Genomic DNA, 18,278 nt, shown 5'->3' with positions numbered 1-18,278 from the left:
TTGACAGCATATTCTTGAGTTTTAGTTCGCATTCAGAGACATCTGTGTGTGATTTATAAACGTCGGTGAATCAGTATAGCAACGGTTTTGTTAAAAAAAAACTGGTAGTTCCATTTAGTACATATGCAGAGACATCTATATGTGATTTACATTTTAACTCTAGTGAATAAACATATCAGCTGATTGAGCTTAATGCAACTGTGTGTTTTGTCATCACTACTCGGTGAATGGTAACAAACACAAAAAATAAGAAGCTGCAATAAACACATTTGTATCCATTGGTGGCCGCCGGATCTTTATTCCAAGAGTTCCCAGAAAAATAATGGTATTCCATTAGACATCACTTACTGTGTATTTCTGTTACAATTGAGACTCGAAATAAGAAAGCCATCCAAGGATAGAAATTCAAGTTCGTGTTGCCACAATAAGTATTTTCATCCAATTTTTAGTTCAATATTAAGAAAGTACTACTTGGTAAAGAAGACCGAAAATGGAGGATGTCCAACGTCACAGTGTACATACCCTAATTTTCCGTTCTCTTAAAAGAACGCACGACATGTTTGTTTCAAATCAGGGAAACCTACCGGAAATAGACGAAAAATTGTAAATTGTGTATATCTTTTTATTTACCAAATAATACATGTTTTTTTGGTTCTAGGGAAGCAAAGCGAAAATCCATTAAGGCTCGAGATAGTTACAAGCTTGTGTTTGATCGTGTGGCCAAGGCAGAACAAGCAAAAAAGCATGCCAGTGGTGGAACAGGAGCTGTTGGCGCTCTCCAAGCTCCCGAACAACTACTTGCAATAACTGACGGTTCAGTAAACAACAGAGACAATCAGTTGGCTCTTAGTGATGCGATCAACAAAACTACAGAAACAACTCCGAGCAATTCACTAGTTTCGGCGCCTGGTATGCGTTCTACAGGCGCCAGTAATGTTCAATTAATACCAAAAAAAGCTCCTACTATACCAAAACCCTCATGGCATGCACCTTGGAAGTTATCCCGCGTTATATCTGGCCACTTGGGATGGGTACGGTGTATAGCAGTGGAGCCTGGTAATGAATGGTTCGCCACTGGAGCTGGTGATCGTGTCATTAAAATTTGGGACTTGGCAAGCGGCAAATTGAAGCTATCCCTAACTGGCCACGTAAGTACAGTTCGTGGTTTAGCTGTGAGTGCCAAACATCCGTATCTCTTCAGTTGTGGTGAAGATCGTCAGGTAAAATGTTGGGATTTAGAATACAATAAAGTGATACGGCACTACCATGGTCATTTATCTGCCGTCTACTCAATGGCATTACATCCCACAATTGACATTTTAGCGACATCGGGTCGCGATTCCACAGCACGCATATGGGATATGAGGACTAAAGCCAACATTCATACATTGACTGGCCACACTAATACTGTTGCCAGTGTTGTAGCTCAGGCAAGCAATCCTCAAATTATCACTGGCTCTCATGATTCAACGGTACGACTATGGGATTTGGCCGCGGGTAAAAGCGTATGTACTCTAACAAACCACAAAAAGTCCGTAAGGAGTGTTGTTTTGCATCCAACATTGTATATGTTTGCGTCTGCATCGCCCGATAACATCAAACAGTGGCGCTGTCCCGAGGGCAACTTTGTACAAAATATATCCGGCCACAACGCTATTGTAAATTGTATGGCAGTTAATCCGGATGGGGTTTTGGTGTCTGGAGGTGACAATGGTACAATGTTCTTCTGGGATTGGCGCACAGGTTACAATTTTCAACGTTTCCAGGCACCTGTTCAGCCTGGCTCGATGGATAGTGAAGCTGGTATTTTCGCAATGTGCTTTGACCAATCCGGTTCACGGTTAATAACTGCCGAAGCCGATAAAACGATTAAAATCTACAAAGAAGATGACGAGGCTACAGAAGAATCACATCCCGTAAATTGGAGGCCGGAGATATTAAAAAGACGTAAATTTTAAGTTTTTTCACGATTGTCTCATGTATGCAGATTTATTATTTTCAATAAATTCAAATTTTTGTAGATTTTTTTTTTACAAAAAATGTGAAGGCAGTTATTATTCGGGTTGCACTATAGAAAATCGACATTCCGATACGCTGAAGCGGACGCCTCTCTAAAGTGGACAACTATGGTGAGACGTTTGATATATTACCACATTAAAATTAACTTCTCATAAATGGACACCTCCCAAATATGGGCAAACTTAGGCGACTGTGGTTGTCCGCTTCAGAGAGTATTCACTGTAATTGTAAATCTAACCTTTAACAGCCTTTAACAATTTTCGTGAGAAGTTGATTATACTGTAACATTAAAATTAACCTCCCACTTCAGAGAGGTCCGAATAGTTCTATTTTTTTCTAAATGAAAAATTGTCTCTTGACATTGTGGTGAGCTATGGATGTACAGTGAAACCTCTCAAACTTGGTACTGAAAAGTTTCCATCTCCCAAATACGGTCATAACTTATACGAGACGTTTGCTATATTATCATATATATATGATAATATAACAAGTAGACACTAGAGCTCGACCGAATCATCGATTTCGGCCAAAAATCGATAATCTGACTTCGGCGTCAAAAGGTCGATTAACTGAAGGCGAAGCTTGTTTATAAATTTACTTCATATTGAATTGCCCCAGTATCGAATTTGTCCCAGTCAAAACACCCAGTACAAATAAAACAAAAAGCTCAAAGTTCTCCATACGGAAAAAACGTGACTCCATGTCTATTAAAATTGATAGAATGAAATGGATTCATATATTACGGAGAATATAGATAGATGATCCACTTCTCTCCGGGAAAAATGTATCAGTTCCAAAAATTTATTTTCTGACATTTCGTTTTGATTTTTTCGTAAAGAGTCAGTTCCAAACACTAGTTTTCCGGTATTTGCTTTTGTGTTGTTCGTAAAGAGCAATGCTGCTCAAAAATAAAATTTCGCATTTTTGCGGTTTTGGTCACAATTTTTTGTTCAAATATGAACTTTTAATATATTAATTTATTTATAAATCCTCTGATGTATCAAAAACGTTCCAATTTTGTCACAAAATTTTTGTGTAAAATTGGCAAACTACAAAAAGGAAAACGAAAGAGAATGTAAGCGTGATCTTATTTTCTTCGTTTATTCTTAATCTTCGGAACTGTCAAACATCGTTTGACACCGATGGATCATCTATCTATATTCCATAATCTATGATGGAGTCTATTATTCCTCGTAACGGCAATACAATTTAATATTCGAAGAATTCTCCTTAAAATCATATTTAAGCGCTTTACAGGCGTGGCCAGCAAACAATTGTTCAGTTCTGCGGGACGTCTTTTTCCGTAAAAAGTACTTTTTGTCAAACTGCTGATTTTTGTATACTAAAAAGTCTGTAATTTCTAAAAGAATATTTAAGCCTTGGGCCTTTTATCGTTTTTGTTTTGTTTGTTTGCCGAATATCGGCTTCGGTTGCATTTGCATTGATCAGTCCCCATCAAGTTATAATAAAATATACATAAATTGTCTATATACATAAATGATCTACTTTTGGTGAAACAATCTAAAAGTAGAAGTCATCTGTGAATAATCTTCAAATTTAACTTGTCGGCTTTGAATTAAATATTTTTATGGCAAAAACGTAAGTTAAAAAGTAGACTTTTCCAAATTTCGAACAAGTTGGAAAAGTAGGTTTTTGATTCTGAATTAAATTGTGAATCAGTTGCTTGGCAACCTCTGCTAAGTTATACTGTGAGATACTTCCTGCATTTTTTGTGTTCGGTGGAGGTATGATACAGAACTCCTGTTGATGAGGCCTCACTGAACAGCATAAATATTACTCTGTGCTGCATTATGGAATAATGGGTGAGGACACAGATGTGATGGCTAAAGAAGGATGTTTCCCCCGCTATCTTTATATATTTACACAGCCAATGTCAAATATAATGATTTATGAAAAGGACGTTGGGCAACAGGCCGCGAGCAAACCAAGTTGATAAGGGACGCAAGAAGAGCAATAACTCTGAATTTCTAATGGCGACACATAGAGACGATTTAGACCATTAATATGACATAAAACACATGATAAGTATTGGCTTAATGGCTGGTGATATTTTTGGATTGTGTATGGTCCCGAAAAACTCCTGTAATCTGAAGAATATGAAGAAAAATTCATTATGAAGAATATATTTGTCTTCATTATGGAAGGAAGTACTAGAAAATTCGTTTTAAAATACAAATATGATCCTCGCGGAGAAAGATAGGTGATGAATAAGAGAAAAACAACTGAGAAATAACAATGAACCAGTATGGTCCAAGTGGAAACCAATTCCTTTTCTATGGATTGGTGTCATCCTCTATAACCTAATCTAACCATGTATGAACATATTGGAAAGATCATCGAATTTACTCGTTTGGAATATGGTTAATTAAGGTTATATGCATATTTGTTTTGATTCAATTTCCAATGGTCCGGTTTTATTTGATAGAAAAGTGGATAATGAAGAAACTACTTGAATTGTGTTGCCTTGTTGAAATACTTATTGTGGAATTCATTCGACCAGAAATTTGCTGTGTATATTCTTACCTTTTGAGATTAATTGGGGTTTATGTTCAATTACCTATCAGGAATTTCTTACCGTTACCGATCAATTGCAAATATTTAAATTAGTATTTTTTATAAAATGATTCTGTTTTGAGTTATTTATAATTTTTAGGTTAATTTTTGTTATTTCTTTTTTGCTGGAGAAAGCATATCTTAACTACAGTTGACAGATTTTAAATTTTAGTTTTTTTGCAATTTTTTCATATTTATAATATATAATTTTCTTTTCATAATAAACATAAATAACAAACGCTTAGTTTTTTCTCTTTAGAAGTGTGTATCATTTCAATCCTCTGATGAATGGTGTTGCTGTCTATTGTTTCCTGTCTGTTCTTCCTGTTATTCTCGACATGTATGAGGTGGCTTCGAAGTGAAATCTCTGTTGAAAAGTATTCATTTCTGTAGATTTGATGTGTTATCTCGAAATTTGCTTTTATTTGATTATATGATTGTTAAATTAACTCATGATGACTCGTGGCGACTGCTCTATGATCCTATTTTGTTTGCTTTTTGAGGTTTACTGCTCATGGACGAGTTTCTACACTCAATAATGATCAACATTGTAATTCGTTCATGAACTTTTTGGGTAGATTTTTTGGATGCTATCGTATCGTATCGTCTTACTATTAGACAAAAAACATTATTGGCTCCATCGTATGCAATGGGTCCGTATAACTTTTTATCCATATCCTGGCGTTCCCATGAAGGCTATGATGGTATTATATTAGTGCAACATGAACGTTTCGATTGGCGTACTTGTAGTTTTTGGAGTGGATGGTTGTGTACGTGTGTTTCTGTGTAAGTGATCTCTAAGTGTATGTGTTTTGCTAATATTTTAATTATAAATCTTAATGGCCTTCTCAGAAAAGTTCAATGATGTTCGCTTACGAGATTTGTTAATGTGATCGAGGCCAAAGAATGTGGTATTACCATTCCAGGGGCGATACACGTTCAAATCTATGGGAGTATTATCGTTCACATCGGGCATATTATTGCCAATGACAGCAAATTTATAATTCTCCCATTCCTTGTCGGGTACATTCAAACGTTTCTGTATACGTTGCTTTAAAGCTCCATAGGGCTCGCCTTGCCGCGCCTTAATCAAAAATGGAACACCAAATAGACTGAAGATTTCTTTGCTGTAGTGGGCGACTGGAATAAGCATTTCATTTTCAGCCATTTGTAGATCTTCAAGAGGCACTTCTTCAATACGGAACGTTTTTTGATTACTCTGAGGTGTTATGGGTTCAGTGTTCTTTTGAAGAGTTTCGAGTGGTATATCTTCCTTGACAACCATAACGATTTTATGACTATTTACTTTAAGCAAACGAAGTTTCTTTGAACTGTTTTCCGAAAATTGTATCTTTTTGGCCGCTTCTTCCAATAAACCTTTGACAGTGTCGTTTTTATTTGGATACAACACCAATTCCTTTTCCTCTTTCAGATCGTTTGAAACCCAAATGCATTTGAATTGCTTCTTATTGTCAAGTTCGTGGATGCTCAGCGACAGTCTTTGATAGAAAAGCTTTTTGGGATTGCTTTGTTTGGTAGAAGCCAATGCTAACAGATCCTTGAGACAACCCTACAAAAGTAAAAGGAGTACAAATAAGAATTTAGATATTTGTTTTTGTTATCTTTTTATATCATAATTGAAATGTCTTCAATCACAGAAATGGTAGTATCAATTAAAATTAATTAATTAATACTATTAATTTTGATTTTTGTTTCAATTAAAAATTTGTTGAATGATTTAAATTTTTAATTAAATATTTTTTTAAACTCAATTAAACTTAAAAAAAAATCCTGAAATTTTTTCTTTGCATTGTTGAATTTGTCTCACTCAAAACACATAGTACAAATAAAAGGTAAAAATAAAACATCCTTGTTTGTCATTACTGAATTTTTAATAGTAAAAAGTCTGTTACTTCTAAAAAAATATGTTTAAATGCACAAGAACACCGATTCCTCCAAAAATCTATCTATAATATACAAAATGGTAAAAAAGAACATCTGCATACCACATTTTTTCATTGTTTTTTTTTTTTTCAAAACTAGTGGTTGTATCTTAAAAGATACAGTTCTAATTCACACATAAGTAATCTAATTCTTGTGGCTGTGTATTACAAATGCATGGATTAAATAAATAATAGTTTAATGCTAAACAAATAAAATTTCACACGGTTTTTATTCAATGTGCTGTCGAAAGATGATATTGACTTACTTTTTGGTTATATTGAATAGCTGTGCCTGGTTGGTCCTTGTAGCTGCCAGTACAAGTAAAGAATTGTAGTTTGTTAGGATCCGTATTCAAACGTTCGGCTACAGCTTGAGCCATCTGATCATAGTTGTAACGATTCGAAAGTTCCAAAATAATTTCCGGTTCATTTGGATTACTCTTGTCACAAAATGTGATTTCCACTCGGTAAACTAAGTCACTGAAGTAATCTATTACAGTTGGTAATTCTAGCTTTGGATCAATGTGTTCTCTCTCAAATATCAAAATGTAACCTTGAGGGCAACCACGATCGGCATTGTCGGGATTCAAACACAGCACTGTCTCTAAAGTTTCACCTAAATTGGTTATTTTCCTATCATTGCATTCATCAAAGACAGTAAGTTCGGTATCGATGTCAAAGCCCAAGTGTGTATTAACATCAGGTATTAATTCACTCAAACAGCGACCCAATGGTTGTTGTGAACAGCCAATATAATTGAGGCGTTTATTACGGGCGTCATAATACTTGAAGAAGATTAGAACTTCTTTCTTGGGATCGAATTGCGGCAATGGTCTACCAATGTTATCTGGAGATGCCAGTTCAAGGAAAATAACCCATGGTTTTTGTGAACTAGCTATTTGCTCGATTGAACGAGCACTTTCTCGATTGAAATCAAAGTAAAGGAATTTCTGGGTTTGTGTGGCACACATTATCCACACCCGCATACGTTCTTTAGGTACACAAAATGACTTTACAAATTGTTCCATCATTTCCTCTATAGTCTGGGTTTGTTTCATTTTGAACAATCGCTGATGTACTTTATCCAAATCGAAGAGGCGTCGTTTCTGTTGGGCCTCAAAGTATTCCTCCAATATGACATGTATCGATACGTACAAATTGGCTTCACTGCGTTCCTTACGCTTTGCCATTTCAATCCTTTTCTCTAAATCCAAACGCTCCACTAGCTCACTGGGAATTTCATGTTCAGGTATATCGCTGAGTACACGATCAATTTCTGATTTGCGTATGTAAACCAACATGTAGGCATTGCTGCATTTAGGATGGAAAGATACCTCTTCATCCATACCACCATAGTTCATATCGATAGCTTCGTTCTTCCAGCAAGTACAGACGACATCGTCATCGAACTTGAGCCATTTGCCGTCACATTTTGGATTTATGTACACAACATAATGACCACCATGATTATCACCCGAATGTACGAGAACAGCATGCAAAATATATTCAGCTTTGGTTTCCCCCTCCTTCTCCAGGAAGCGATCTAAATTAATTTGTTCATAAAATTGGAAGCGGTCATTGTATTTGATTGAGCTATCCGTGACTGGATCATATTGGAAACGCATTAAATGCAAATGTAATACAGGCGGGAATGATGTGAATTGAACGCCTTTATTGGCTTCCTGAAAAATGTGAATAAAAAATTGAGCATTAGAATGGCGAGAAGTTGTCTTGTAAAATATTAAAATATATTTATATGTGTCCTTTCTATATTATTATACAATACATACTGGGTGCTCCAATTAGGAGATAGAACAAAGATGACGTAGTTCAGAATATACGCAGCGGACAAAATATAAACATTTCAATATTTTGTCATAAGAAATAAAGGAGTGTTACAATATTCCGATTTATTAATTTATTTATATTGTGTTCACTGTAACTAATATATGAGAAAAATAATTAAATATATTTAATTTTGTTTTAACATTTTATGAAGCTAAATAGGAATCCTTTATTTTCAATAACAGCTACATACGCATCGTCGGGACATGGACCTTATCAAATGTTCAATTGCATCCTGCAATATATTATTCCATGCACTCACCGCCGCATTAAAAACAGTCGCTATTTCTTATATTATTTAGATAAATATATTTATCCACAATTGGCTAACATTATTATTATAATGTTATTATTAGTTTATTTAAAATCGTAATAAACAAGTAAGTAAAGTAGAAAGTCGGGCTGGGCCGACTATATCATACCCTTAACCACCCCTACTGAAGTAATAAACATAAGCATTTGTGGGCTAACATTGGTATAGGTTTGAGCGATAAACCGCATTTGCATATTTAACAACATTCAGGGGTACATTTCTATGGGAGTTTGGCACGAGTATAACTAATATTGAGTCCATTATTAAAAAAGAAGAAATCGCTCAATTAATGTGGGTACTAATGAAAATTCTGGAAAATCGGGCAATATTATTATGAAAGTGTTACACGCAAGTCTAAATACGATCGGATAATACATACAAATTTGAAACTTGAGTAGGTTAGGTGGCAGCCCGATGTATCAGGCTCACTTAGACTATTCAGTCCATTGTGATATCAAAGTTATTATATCCTGACCAAAGACAATAAACTCTAGGAAGATAGGAAATTGGCTACTGAGGAGATCAAACCATTTACCGTGTTAGTTTCATACCCGAACCAAACGCGTATAGGACAAGTATTGACATAGAATTAAAATGCAAATAAAAAGAAATTAATTGTACGAAATAAATTTCCTTAAACGGGAAAATTTAATTTTTTTGTTGTTGCCTAAAATTTAACATTGTTTCATTAAGAAAATTAAGTTTTTCGTTTAAAAAATAAAAACGAAAAACAAATAAAAAAATTACAAACATGTATGGAACTAACATGGCAAATGCAACATTTGGTATGAAGCAAGCCAATTTCCTATCTTCCTAAAGTTTATTGTCTTTGATCCTGACCACTATGTGGTTTAGTGTATAATTATGAAAATAAATACAAAAATAAAGGTACTAACAACTAAGGTTTTAGACCTAGTAATATCATAACACTCAAACCGCGTTTTTACAAGCTTTGAAGTAAGGTTTTTCGTTTGTTTTAGGTCGTTATTCTTTCAAAACGTCTAACGTAACGACATTCCCCATTACATAACATGATTGATTTTTTACACCTAACTATACGTTATACAATTAATTCGATCCAGTGTACCTAGCCCATTAGCCAAAAATTATCCCCAGACCATGACGTGGTCACTCCAAGCTTGACAGCCTTAGCACAAAACCGTAGCCTATTTCCTCTGCATTTTTTCCTCAATACTGTTCTAGTCATAACCTGTACCTTTCATTATCAAGATGTGTCATTTGCCTGGAGTGTTAAAAAAGTAGTGTTTTTTGGCCTCAATATGTCAAGTTCCGAGCCCACAAGGAACCATTTGAAGCTTGCGAACAGCTGCTCCAAAGGCAATAAAGATTTTTTTGCATAGCATTGTTACTGTTGATGAAAACTAGATCCTCAACGACAATACGAAGGAAAAATATCATATAGTTAGCCCAGTCATGCTTCCATGAAAGAACATTATGATGTGCATTTTGGTCTGACCAGATGGATGTGGTGTATAATGAGCTGCTAAGCGATAGCAAGAGCTTTTTATCGGACTTAAATAATGTGTTTGCGTCGAGCATTGCGTGATAATATATGGAAACACTCAAATGGGAAGTCCTACCCTACCCGCCGTATAGCCTAGAAATGACTCCTTCTGATTACCACTCTTTCCATTCGATGACGCATTACCTGGATGATCAACATTTTCGTTCTTATAAGGAAGCCAACAATTGGGTCGATTAGCGGATTGAGTCAAAAGGCGAGTTGTTTTTTGTCGATATTGGCAAGGCAAAAAAAATTGAGCCACCTTTCACAGATCTCCAAAAATTTCCAATCGAAAAGCTACCAGGATGACTAAATGTAAAAGTAAAATTTTATAAAAAAAAGTGATCCTCTTGCGTAATGAACTGTGAATTTTACCAGGTCCAGATTTTTTGGGGTAGTCGTACTCCCCAAGGAGTAGTTCGACCATGCTTTTATTTTCACCATCGTGAGTTCGAAAATATGAAAACACCGTGGAATTCAGAACACCAAATTTCACGTTCGTGGATGTATCGTCAATAGTGGAAGTGGAATTGAAGCGGATATGCGGACTTTGCGCTTAAAAAGTTTGTTTTTGTTTATGCAGGAGGAGTTCTATCACACCTTCTTTGGAAAATAAAATTAAATAAATAAATGTTGCTATAAACAAACTTCTGGTTTCCCTAGAAAAAGAAAAGGTAAAAGTGGTGGCATACGCAGCGGATGTGCTATGGCAGTCAGCTATCCACCTATCCACACAGAGAGCCCTCCGGATGACTGAGAAATGGCCGAGCGAAAATGGTCTAGGGGTAAATCCTGCAAAGACAGAACTAGTGATGTACTGCAAATAACGCAAAATTCCCAGGGTTAAGCCCATCTCCTTAGGGGGTATTGAAATTCCCTTTTGTGAGTGTGAAAAATACCTTGGGGTTGTTTTGGAGAGGAAGGTGAACTCTAAGCTTAATATTGAAGAAAGGGCGAGAAAAGCCATGGTAGCTTTGTACTCGTGCAAAAGGGCAATAGGAAAAAAGTGGGGATTAAACCCGAAAATTGTGCATTGGCTGTACACGGAAGTGGTTAGATCTATAATGATATATGGTGTTGTGGTCTGGAAGTCGGCACTTAAGCAGCCGACTAGTCTAGATAAAGTTCATCGACAGATTCAGTAAGACAGAAACAGGTTCCCTTAATGTCATGCTGCATCCTTGGCCTTTAGACATACTGGCCAAACAGTCAGCGCGAGCAATCGCAGTGATCGGGAAAAAGGTACGGTCATTGTTCGGTCCTCGAAACAATGCCAGATGTGCCAAACATAGTGGATTACACTCTACAAGTTTGGATCTTTAATTCCCGATAGTGAGGCGTGGTGCACAGACCCCGGGGAATAAATGTTATATAGATTTCTACACCGATGGCTCCAAATTCTATGGACAAATGGGTTTCGGAATATATTCCAAAAACCTGGAACTTCGAATAGCGAAGCGATTGCCTAATCGCTGAAGTGTTTTTCAGTCTGAAATATTAGCAATAAAAGAGGTTACAAATTGGCTGAGAAGTAATGTTCCAACAAATGTAGACATTAATATATACTCAGCAGTCAACCTGCAATAAAATCCTTGGACTCTGTGTTTCTTAACTCGAAAATGGCCTCTCAATAAAATGACTGAGCAGTACAATATTCACACAATATGGATGCCTGGACACAGGAACATACCGGTGAACTGCGATGCGGGTGAGTTAGCAAGGCTAGAAACTACCTTACATATTCCAGGGGAACTAGTATCTGTTTATATGCCAGCGTTCTCACCTAGTAAGTGCTTGCAGGTAGCACTTACTAGGTGAGAACGCTGTTTTGATGACAAATGTCCGATGGGAAAATTGCAATGACACCAAGCAAATATGGCCCCATATAAACATAAACCGCACACTAGATATGCTAGTGTTTTCAAGACGCCAGATATTACTCTTCATATCTGCTATAAAGGGGTTCGAATCAGTTAAACACCTCTTGTATGTGTATCCTGCATTTGTGTAAGACGTTAGCGAATTTTAGTAGCATAAAGCTTCAGATTACTGAAGGACCTGGAGCAGATTACTGAAGGACCTGGAGCAATCTTTTTGGGACAATCAGGTTGCTTCAAGAGAAGAAAATAATCTAGTGGGTACAAAGGTAAAAACTAGAAATAACTATATGTAATAAGTACGTTTAGTTAATGTGGTATCACAATGGGCTGAATAGTCTAAATGAGTCTGAATCAAATCGGGCTACCTCTTTAAATTAACCTAACTTTGTTTATGCAGCAATATGAACGTTTAGAAAAATGATTAAATATTCCGCTGGAAAGGATATAATAAAGAGAAAAACTGATGAGTAAGCAATACAATGAACTATTTTACATATTTTAGGGGAAATTAAAGATGTGGATCACAATCGAAGAGACTTGCAAAACCCAGTGCAAAGTAAAATTGCAGAAACTATAATAAATACATAACTGACTTCAATTTATGTGCTATCGCAATGTCCGTAACTAACACTTAAATGACAATTTCTCTAAATATTGGTATTAAACTGACATTTTCCTCCAATTGTTGAAATATATATTTTTTTGCTAATTTTTATTGAATCCGTTCCTCTGAATGAGGTCGAGACGAAAAAAATATCTCACAGAGCATATTGACAATTATTGTTGCATTTTTTATATTTAAAAGTTATACTTAGGTCGAAAACATTGTTACGGCCATTTTTATGTAGCTCCGTTAGGCTTTAACTTCCAGTTAACGGAAAGTAAGTAGCAAAAATCTTCTCTCAGGTTAATTTTAACCTTTAACTGGTGATGTGAATTTTTTTTTGTGTAACATGGGACGTGCGGCAAATTTGACCATCTCTTTACATTAATATTTTTTCTATACAAAAATAGTTTCTTGTATCATTATTATTACATTTGTTGATTAGAACACATTGTATTTAACGAAAATAAAACAATATTTCGAAATATTATATGTACTTTCAATAATTAACATGAACTTTATTTTGCACGTCTTATTTATAATGTATGTAAACGAGTGTTCGAGGTGAAAAATTGTTGGCAGTTAAGTTCCTAACTGGCAGTTAAGTTCCTAATACGATTTAAAAGTTCGTTAGTTGACGGAACACTAACGGAGCTTCATGAAAATGTGAGTTAGTATCTCACACTTTACATGTATTTATTTTCAGAATTTTTTATTTTTATAAATAAACTAATAAATAAATATTCCACGAAAACACAATATCACTCACCTGTAAACCATGAACACCAGCATCGTACTTATTATCTCCATCCAACGTTTCTGGAGTTATATAATCTTGAAATGATTCGTAAATATCTTTTTTGTCCTTAATATTCAATTGGATATCATAGAATGTTTCATAGCGTGTGCTGTTGTAGTCAACATTCTTACACTTTATGTAAGATGACATTTTGCCCTCAAATAATCCAGGAATTGTACCCTCCAAGTTAGTACCTTTCATTTTAGATTCTAGTTTATCGAGTAAAACACGAAGAAATTCCTGAACATCATGTTGCATGAATGAGTCGAGCGTCTCCCAACCGAAAGATTTGGTCAACTTCTTCGTACCAACTGGCTTATCACTAAACTGTAATTCATGAAATACGCGTTGTAGCGAAAGGCCTACAGATTTTGTGCTATCATCGGCTTCTGTTGGTATTTTGTAGACGGCGCTACGTAGCTGGTTTGTGAAATAGAGAGTTTGAAGTAGTGAGTTCATATAACAAGTTGCGCCCTGATTTTTAAGGCCAACACAACCTGTGTGTTTCTTCGAATCCCACAATACACCGTGTGGCGCATCAGCATGCACAAATACTTCTAAAGTAATTGCACCATCGTGTATAAAATACTTTTCGGGATCTTGGAGTTCTTGCCAAGTTATGAAGTTCGAATAGCCGTAGTCATTTTCTTTTGCGAAGAACAAGTGCTTTATACGCATGCGGGAAAATGGTTTGGCGCCAGGCTTGTGGCTTTTTAGCCTTAATTCCGCTATGGCATTACAGGACCAAGATGATGATTCATTTTCTCCATTGCACTGAAGAAAGAAACCCAATGCTCTATCATTGGGTATAACCATAATCTTCCATGGAAGCATGCGCACATAGACAGGTGGAGATAACACTTGTGATTTTACTTGCATGATTTTCTCAACGGTAAAAGAGAATGTCGCCTCGGAACGAAACTCATCTTCTTTAGGTCCGTCTTCTATAGCAGTCATTTCCTGCTCGTTAGTATAGGGAGATCCCGTCTCGGCTAAGAGCTGTTGCGGCGGCACATTGCCATTTTCATTTGGCAATTGGCCGGCCGAAGGGGGCAAGTGGAGCTTGTTAAGATGCTGATGTTGTAGTTCAGCGCCAGGTAACGGATCGATTTCTTGTATATCCATTGCTTCCATCGATTGATCCGGTTCAATTTCCATCTTCTTTTGTGCTTATATGACGCGGTTGCTTTGTTACCGTCGTTCCTTCCGTGACACTTGGTGATACAGTTGCGATTTTTTTGTAGCAAAAACTTATTGCGTTCTACTTTAAGCTTCAATGTACACGATACGAAACAAGTATAGCATACTATTTCCTTTCGATAAGCGCTTATTATCCTCCGAGTCACTCCAATTTATTTCTTATTCTTCTTAAAAATTTCCTTGTATCATTCAATGACTGAATAAGCAATAGTAGATTTTTCCTTCCTCCTCACCACCTCGTTGTTTTGATTGCTATTCTTTTGTTGTTTTTTTCTTTTTGTGACGGACAACCTTTGGAAAAAATAATAATTTTGGTCGGTGTCGATATTTGTCCGTGACAGCGATGACAAATGGATGGCGCAGGAGAAGATCCAAAGAAATGATCGACCATAGAGTTGAAAATATGGAAATACAGATAAAAAAATGTTTGTTACTTAAAAGACAATTGAGTTAGTTGTTTATTAATTTTCTTCAGGAAAACTTCGTGCGGTTGAAAGTCTACAAACTACAACCATAATAATGATGTATGCGAAAGAAAATGTGTTTTTGCTTTTTATGTTACCATTCCATTATTACCTGTCAAAATTCACAATTCTTTGCACAAACTGTCATTTGTCATTAATGTATGCTTTTTCTTCGATTGTTTTGTTTACTCTATTGTGAATGTACGCTATTATGAATTGAATATATGAGTGTTGGGTCTTGCAAATTTATCTCGACTTGTGCAAATTTATCTATGCGAATTTATCTCGACGAAGACGAAACACGCAATCATAAATACCGACGACAGACTATCAAAAATCGACACAACTTAACATATATATATATATGTATGCAAAAAAATTGCACCAGGCCAGCGGCACCAGAGATGCCGGAACAATCTTGTCTTTGAACCCGTGACGTCTATATATCAATCAATAAACTAATGAACAGAATATAGAACAAATATACAAATATCATATGTAAAAACGCGCACAACTTCTTGTACATCAATATTTTACTTAATCGGATTGTAATAGCAACAACGTATCAATTAAGGCTTTTTTGTTTTCAACTAATTATTTGTTACCAAATTACCATTTACATACATATGTTTCTTAGCTATAGAACAGTTTTCCAGTTGACGGATTTAATTCTACACAATAATTTACATTTTAATCTCCGATTTAAGGTTCTTTTTGTTTTTGCTATGCTATATGGAGCAGTTTTCCAGTTATGCGCCTACCAAATTCAAAAGCGTTCAACCGTTACCACTCACCGCACCACGGCCAACTAATTAATAATCAAAACGCGGTGATGCCAATTTAAATGTCATTACTGTCATAAAGGGGTCGTTCACACATATAGACCGGTTTGCACTTCTAGCAATAAAAAATCAGTGAAGAACCCATTGTTATTACACGTAACATTTAAAAAAAAATTTGACATTCAAAATATTTTTATTGGCCAACATTTTTTGAATTTGACGACACTTCTGATAATCACCACCACGTCGAAAACAGTCGTATACGATATCCCAAAATCGTCGCGAAAGGGCCGTCATTATTGAGAAGTTGTACCACGCCAAGTTACTACAAAAAAGTATCACATGAGTGCAATTATTAGATGCCTTTTTAGATAAATTTAGAACGAAATACTTTCATGTACATTTTGTACTTTTTGATACGCTTCCCCCATCACAGTTGGCGATTGTTGTAGTGTCACTTATGCGCTTTACAGATTATCAGTTATTCCTGACGACAGTGCTCGTGTCGAACATATCCCATATATTGTGCACACTATAAGTTAAGTCCGAAGGCATATTCGATACTGCTGCATGTGTATGATACGAGCACTGTCGTCCGGAATAACAGATAGTCTGTAATGCGCTTTACAGACTATCAGTTATTCCGGACGGAATGTCGGTGTTTGTAAAGAATCTTACAGTGTGTCGGGTCGATACGACTTGTCGGCGATGACTAAATAATCGGTAAATGTGTTATCGATCCCATAAACATGCAGCAGTATCGATTATGCCTTCGGACTTAACTTATAATGCGCACAATATATGGGATATGTTCGACACGAGCACTGTCGTCCGGAATAACTGATAGTCTGTAAAGCGCATAAAGCGCATTAGTCGTATAAAAACAATCGTGTTTTTGTTATGGGCCGTTCAGACTATAAGTTTATTCCAATTTTTTCGCGGTTTTATTTTATTTATTTTGAATATTTAATTTGAGTATAAATCATCTGTTTCTACCTGTTCTAGGCCGGTACTATGTTTGGCTTTCGAATATGAAATAATCAAAATTACACATGAAAACAAATATTCTATTAAATCTTAGTGAAATCTCGACGACAAAGAAAGTTCGTATCAATGGAGTTAAATTGTCTGCTTTAAATTAAGCTATTTTAATAAAGTAACCTCAATGCGAAAAGGGAACATAGTACCGGCCCTTATAAGTACACCCGGTATACTTTTGTTGGTCTATGCAGATAATTTTTGTATTGTTATACCATGGTATCATATGCAAGACTACCCTCACCGACATACTATATGCTATTGTGTGTTTATTTATGTCATTATTATAAATTTTCATAACATTCGTGAGCGTCGTTCGTCAAGCAAGGTTGTGTTTTTTCAAGGCTGAGCTTCACGGAACTTGATCACTGCGGTTTTTCGAAATCAAGAAGATTGTGAAATTCTATCTATTTGGTTTCTCTTTTCTTTTTGATTTGGAAAAGAAAAATTGTTACCTATTATTGGCAAGGTGTATTTGCTGATTTTTGTTTATAGGCGGTAAAAATGCCGAATGGGACTGAGGCAAATGTCCCGCCAATTCCACCACCACCGGACATTGGGCGAAGATGCAGATCTAGAAGCCGGAATAAACTAGGAGGAAGAGAGGAAAGTCTGGACAAGCAAGGCACTAAGGTACCGAGATTAGAGGGTCGCCGTGATGTTAAAACATCTGGAGGTTCTCAGGTGAACCAATCGACCATGCTGACTAATTCTAGCCGTGTTTATGAATATGATGCAACAAGCGAAGGCCCCTTTTTAACGTTTTTAGAAACTTTTACGTCTGGCAACGAAAGAAAGCCGATTAACACCATGGCTGCGGCTAGATTCCTCAAAACGTTAAATATACCCAATATTCTGGAAATTGTTAAAGTTGGGTATGGAAGAGTGAAAGTTGTCTTCAAAGATGGTGCTTCGGCAAATAACTTCGTGAAGGATGCCCGTTTAAGTGAAGGTGGATATCAGGCCAGAATATTGGCTCACTTCGTGTCTATAGTAGGAGTTATTTATAATGTACCGGAAGAAATTTCCACAGAGGAGCTAAAAGAGGATTTAAAAACCAATGAGACAACGATTTTGGATATTATTCGAATGACTAGAAAAGAAAGAGGAGAGACCATAAATACAAGGAGAGTGAAGGTCATCTTCAAGGGGCGCAAATTGCCAGAGGTTATTGACTATAGTGGTGCAAAATTGAGGGTACACCATTTTATCCCCTTTGGTCAATGCTATCGGTGTTTCCGATTTAACCATTTTGCAGATCACTGCAAATCACCTGCTAATTGTCGTATTTG

At 36.1% G+C, this 18,278-nt stretch overlaps 2 protein-coding genes across 4 annotated transcripts; one reads left to right on the top strand and one right to left on the bottom strand.

The window, feature by feature from the left end:
• Positions 1 to 59: 59 nt before the first annotated feature.
• On the top strand, positions 60 to 2,054 carry Tango4 (transport and golgi organization 4). Its single transcript, XM_075298863.1, has 2 exons — positions 60 to 603; positions 659 to 2,054. Exons 1-2 carry the CDS (start codon positions 491 to 493, stop codon positions 1,956 to 1,958), a joined length of 1,413 nt encoding a protein of 470 aa, XP_075154978.1. The 5' UTR covers positions 60 to 490; the 3' UTR covers positions 1,959 to 2,054.
• A 2,610-nt stretch (positions 2,055 to 4,664) lies between these two features.
• Usp7 (Ubiquitin-specific protease 7) lies at positions 4,665 to 15,945 on the bottom strand. Of its 3 annotated transcripts, none has more exons than XM_075298860.1 (4): positions 15,791 to 15,945; positions 13,473 to 14,993; positions 6,803 to 8,218; positions 4,665 to 6,163 (listed from the first exon to the last, which is right to left on the bottom strand). In XM_075298860.1, exons 2-4 carry the CDS (start codon positions 14,658 to 14,660, stop codon positions 5,417 to 5,419), a joined length of 3,351 nt encoding a protein of 1,116 aa, XP_075154975.1. In that variant the 5' UTR covers positions 14,661 to 14,993; positions 15,791 to 15,945; the 3' UTR covers positions 4,665 to 5,416. The 3 variants fall into 3 exon arrangements, with proteins under 3 accessions (XP_075154975.1, XP_075154976.1, XP_075154977.1); XM_075298861.1 differs by having other exon boundaries at positions 15,780 to 15,937; XM_075298862.1 differs by lacking the exon at positions 15,791 to 15,945 and adding an exon at positions 15,279 to 15,378.
• Positions 15,946 to 18,278: the final 2,333 nt, after the last annotated feature.

This window comes from Haematobia irritans, chromosome 3, assembly GCF_050003625.1.
Source record: "Haematobia irritans isolate KBUSLIRL chromosome 3, ASM5000362v1, whole genome shotgun sequence".
In the NCBI taxonomy this organism is placed as follows: Eukaryota; Metazoa; Arthropoda; class Insecta; order Diptera; family Muscidae; genus Haematobia; species Haematobia irritans.
This window is presented reverse-complemented; position numbering and strand designations above follow the sequence as displayed.